The sequence below is a fragment of the Cherax quadricarinatus genome, chromosome 59, assembly GCF_038502225.1.
Source record: "Cherax quadricarinatus isolate ZL_2023a chromosome 59, ASM3850222v1, whole genome shotgun sequence".
Lineage (NCBI taxonomy): Eukaryota > Metazoa > Arthropoda > Malacostraca > Decapoda > Parastacidae > Cherax > Cherax quadricarinatus.
In genome coordinates this window covers 7002450-7007633 of record NC_091350.1, presented here as the reverse complement: position 1 = coordinate 7007633, position 5184 = coordinate 7002450, and the positions used below count along the sequence as shown (strand labels likewise).

The following is a 5184-nucleotide window of genomic DNA, read 5'->3' as shown; positions in this document are numbered from 1 at the left end:
ATCACGTGACCTTCAGGGTCTCGAGAAGACAGATTTCCCTTTCACAAGTAATCGACTCCAATATCTACTTCTGTGAATGCGTGTAACTGTTTACTAGGTTACTCTTTTGCAAAAAAAATACCGATGTTAACATCAAGTGTTCCCAATTACCAAGTAATACTAAACATCCTGTGTTGTATCGTCATATACTGAGGTGGAAAACATCAGTGCCTACTTGTCTATTGTAAACAAAAGTTTCAGACTAACAATAGCAGTGTGCATGCTCTCCAGCCTCATAGTTCCCAGGAAGATTAAGATGTAGGCAATTCGTTAACTTCAAATTTTAGGCATACTAGGTGGAGCGCTACACAAGAATGAAGCATAGACGCATTTTACACCCTCCACACCAGCAGCAGCAAGCGTTCAAAATATCGTACAGTAAACAGGGTTTCTACCAAACACTGAACCCGTTGACAAACATCATTCATTTCTGCCATCACTACACATTTGCATGACAGCACTGGCCTATTACATGCGTGTCCAGAGATGCTGAACGCTGATGTCAGCAGAACCCACACATTAAAAAAACATTATCAGAACGCTCATATACTCATATTATCAAATTCATCACAGTTCTAGCTATTTCAGTTTTTATAATTATTGCTGTTGTTGTTGTTGCTGTTTCGAGTCTGGCAGCGCTGTCATTAGTGAAATGTGATTTACGATTACACTGTAGAGTGAACACATCTCTTACACACGTGTGTTATATAAGAGATTGAGCAGGAGTGTGTGCGTAGCCTGTCTTACACAGGCCGTAGGCACAGCCCCTCGCCCACTGAGGCATAGTCCTCTCTTAACTTAAATTACTTATATATACGTAATGCCACTTATCCCTGGCCACAGTTCACAGTGCAAGGGCATAGTGGTGATTTGCAATGCGCGAGGAATCCCTATCTTATACGCCGATGTTGAGAAGAGTACAAAACAACAAGCCTGGAGCGGCCATTTTTGAGAAGAGGCAAAAAGCGAGGGCGAGGAGCATGTCGATGATGATGTCTTCTCTCCTACCCCTCCACGCTGGCCTTACCTGTGAGCACAACGAGAACCAGGACTACTGCTGGCAGTAAGCCTGACATACTAGAAAAGCACGCCATATATGCTTCCACATTGATGAAGTTTTTCAGGGAATACTTGCGAACACTCCACCCCACCACGCACACAAACACTGAAGCTGCCAGCGCTCCTCCAACCTCACGCCCCACACCATCATCTCGCCACAACCTTAACTCACACATTTAATCACGCCAAAATAGAGCTTATTTTAATCATTTCTCGGTACGGTCCCCTTCTAATATTGTATCTGGTTCGTATAAAATTCATATGAGGCAGATTAGATAACGGCGAGGAGGTAAATTGGTAGATGATAACAACTGTGTGTATGTTCGTATGTGAGTGCTGGCTCCCACACTAGGCCTCTTATAATTTTCATCCCTTATAATGACCGCTTATCAAAGCCTGCGCGACTGACACCTGACTGTGACTATGAAGCAATGCCTTCACAACCCGCCAGTACAAAGCATCCAGTGTAAAAGCTTGCTTTAGATGGGGAAAAAATGGCTTAAATGAAAGATGGGAGGGAGTGTGTGAGGCCCGTGCAGGGTGGTAGGGGCTCCGCTGGGGCCATTGCCGCCTCTCAAACCAACCCATTTTTTTTTTTCACTTCTTTCCACCTCCACGGCGATTTTTTTCTTTCTGCAGCGATCGTGGATTCAGTGAAAGAAGAGTACTACAGGTGAGAGCTTTAGGAATTCTCAAAAGCGTCGTAGTAATCATGGGATCAATATGAGCCATTTGAATGAATGAATTGATGTGTCATTCAAGGGATAGCAGCGTGCGACATTTCATGGCGCTGGTGTGGGGCTCCGGGAGGTGGTAGGGGCCCTTGGGGTTGCTGCGGGAGCAGTAGCAGCAGGTGTAGGGGCTGCTGTAGGGGGCTGTAGCAGCCTCCAGGGGGGCACGGGGAGGTGTGAGGCCGTACAAGAGCGTGTGTGAGTGTGTGTGGGTGTGGGTGTGTATGTGTGTATGTGTGTGTGCGTGTGTGTGGAGAGGACAGTTGTACACATGCGCACCACCCCCGCCTCCACGCACGCACACGCACGCACGCACGCACGAACGCACACACACCGACCTACTCAGGCACACGCACGCATGCACGCACACTTCCAGGCACGTGCTTACAGATTATTGACAGTTGCATGGCGGGAAGCAGGCAGAGTGCACACAGTTGACTCCAGCTCCCGTTTCTCCAACACAAACCTATCCTTCTCTTCCATTACCTTCCCTTTCATCTCATTCCCGCACATACGAACCTGCACACATACTGCCACAACACGTATCATGTGTGTTCACGCTTCCGTAAGATTAACATCTGTCTCCAGAAACTAACCTCTGAGGTTGGACGAGTCTGCCAAATGTTTGTTGCCATAAAGTGAGGTTCCATGGGAGTAGAGGGGTGTGAAGCAAGCCTCACGTCGCGGATGGTGGTAGTGCAAGTTGTAGTGGTGCTAGTTCTAGTGTTGGTAGTGTTAGTTGTGGTAGTGCTAGCTGTAGTCGTGGTAGTGCTAGTTGCGGTGGTAGTACTAGTTGTGGTGGTGGTAGTGCTTGTGATGTTAGTGCTTGATGTGGTAGTACTTGTGGTGGTGGTGCTTGTTGTGATGCTAGTGCTTGATGTGGTGATAGTGATAGCTGTAGTGGTAGTTGTGCTTGTCGTAGTGGTAGTGCTAGTTATAGTGGTGGTGGTAGTAGTGCTAGTTGTGATGGTAGTACTTGTGGTAGTGCTTGTTGTAGTGGTGGTAGTACTTGTGGTGGTAGTACTTGTGGTGGTAGTGCTCGTTGTGATGCTAGTGCTTGATGCGATAATGATAGTTGTAGTGGTAGTAGTGCTTGTTGTGATGGTAGTGATAGTTGCAGTGGTGGTGGTAGTACTTGTGGTGATGGTGCATGTCATGGTACTGATTGTGCTAGTGGTAGTGCTTGTGGTGGCAGTACTAGTTGTGTTGGTAGTGCTAGTTTTTGTGGTAGTGCTGTTGTGTTAGTGCTTATGGTGATGGTAGTGATAGTTATAGTAGTAGTGGTGATAATGGTGATAGTCAACAACCATCCATTAACAGATATATACGTTTTAGTCATTATATACTTACACATAAAGTTATTATATAGAAAACGTTGCAAGAGAATATTACAAACACAGGAAGACAGTTGTGGTGGAGGTTGCAGTAGATGTGATAATTGTAAAAATAGTATATATGATGGTTGTAGTGGCAGCACTAGTTGCAGTAGCGGTAGTGATAGTTGTGGTAGCTGTGATCGTGACGGTAATAGTAGTTGTAGTAGTGATGTTAATATTGGTGGTAGTGCTGATAATAGTTGTGTGATATAGTGGTAATACCTGTGGTAGAGGTGGTAGATATTATAGTGCATTAGGAACACAAGTTCGAGTGCAACTCCTGTAGTATTTGACTACATGGAGAAGTTTTCGGGGGTCAACACCCCCGCGGCCCTGTCCGTGACCAGGCCTTAGCTAAGGAACAAACTATCAGAATTAAGAAAAACTCCAAGGGTAGCTAGTCACTTGAGTACCAATGTATTCCCTTCAGCAGTATTTACAGTATACAGAGAGCAGTAGGGTAGGAAGATGCCATACAAATCAGAGTAATACAGAGAAAGCAAAGAAATTTAACTCACACCTATTGACTTATAAGTTATACAGGAGAGACCGTTAAGTGTACTCAGCCAGCTAGTGAGAGACTCCAACTAGGGGTGTAAGTATAACTTCAATTCGGTTGGAATCAACATCTCATGTATAAACCTGACAGCCAATCAGGGTACCTGGGGGCCCCATCAACTGTACTGCTGTCATTTTTGTTGAAGAAGGGCTGCAACAAGTGGTTCTGTGATGAACGTCGAGCAAAGTGTACTCGGGATAAGTTACAAAATGGTAGTAATTGTGGAGGTTGTAGTAGCAGTGGTAGTAGTAGCTGTGGTGATATTGTGATTATAATAGTTCTGATGGTGGTAGTAGCTGTAGTGCTAGATGTAATAGAGGTGGAGGAAGTAGTTCCAGTGGTAGTAGAGGTACTAGCGGTAGTAGTATCTGACGTAGTGGTAATGGTAGTTGTGGTAGCAATAGTAGTGATAAACTGTATCAAGGGTGAACTGTATCATGGGTGAACTGTATCATGGGTGAACCGTATCAAGGGTGAACCGTATCAAGGGTGAACCGTATCAAGGGTGAACTGCATCAAGGGTGAACTGCATCAAGGGTGAACTGTATCATGGGTGAACTGTATCATGGGTGAACCGTATCAAGGGTGAACTGCATCAAGGGTGAACTGTATCATGGGTGAACCGTATCAAGGGTGAACTGCATCAAGGGTGAACTGCATCAAGGGTGAACTGTATCATGGGTGAGCTGTATCATGGGTGAACTGTATCAAGGGTGAACCGTATCAAGGGTGAACTGCATCAAGGGTGAACTGCATCAAGGGTGAACTGTATCATGGGTGAGCTGTATCATGGGTGAACTGTATCAAGGGTGAACCGTATCAAGGGTGAACTGCATCAAGGGTGAACTGCATCAAGGGTGAACTGCATCAGGGGTGAACTATATCAAGGTTGAACTGTATTGAGGGTGTACTATATCAAGGGTGAGCATTATCAAGGTTGAACTGCGTCAGGGGTGAACTGTAGCAATGGTGAACTGTATCAAGGGTGAACTGTATCAAGGGTGAACTGTATCTAGGGTGAACTGTATCAAGAGTGAACCGTATCAAGGGTGATCTGTATCAAGGGTGAGCTACATCAAGAGTGAACTGTATCAAGGGTGAACTACATCAAGGGTGAACTTTATCAAGGGTGAACTGTATCAAGGGTGAACTGTATCAAGAGTGGACTGTATCAAGGGTCAACTGTATAAAGGGTGATATGCATCAAGGGTGAACTGTATCAAGGGTGAATTGTATCAAGGGTGATCTGTATCAAGGGTGAACTGTATCAAGGGTGAACTGTAACAAGGGTGAACTACATCAAGGGTGAACTGTATCAAGGGTGAACTACATCAAGGGTGAATTGTATCAAGGGTGAACTGTATCAAGGGTGAACTGTATCAAGGGTGGACTGTATCAAGGGTGGACTGTATCAAGGGTG

At 45.3% G+C, this 5184-nt stretch overlaps 1 protein-coding gene across 1 annotated transcript in view; it reads right to left on the bottom strand.

Moving 5' to 3' along the window:
• LOC128698710 (protogenin) overlaps positions 1–1216 on the bottom strand; it is an 865689-nt gene extending 864473 nt beyond the window's left edge. The window contains exon 1 of the mRNA XM_070097691.1: positions 1067–1216. Coding sequence (XP_069953792.1) covers positions 1067–1133 — 67 coding nt within the window. The 5' untranslated portion in view covers positions 1134–1216. The remainder of the gene's footprint in view (positions 1–1066) is intronic.
• Positions 1217–5184: the final 3968 nt, after the last annotated feature.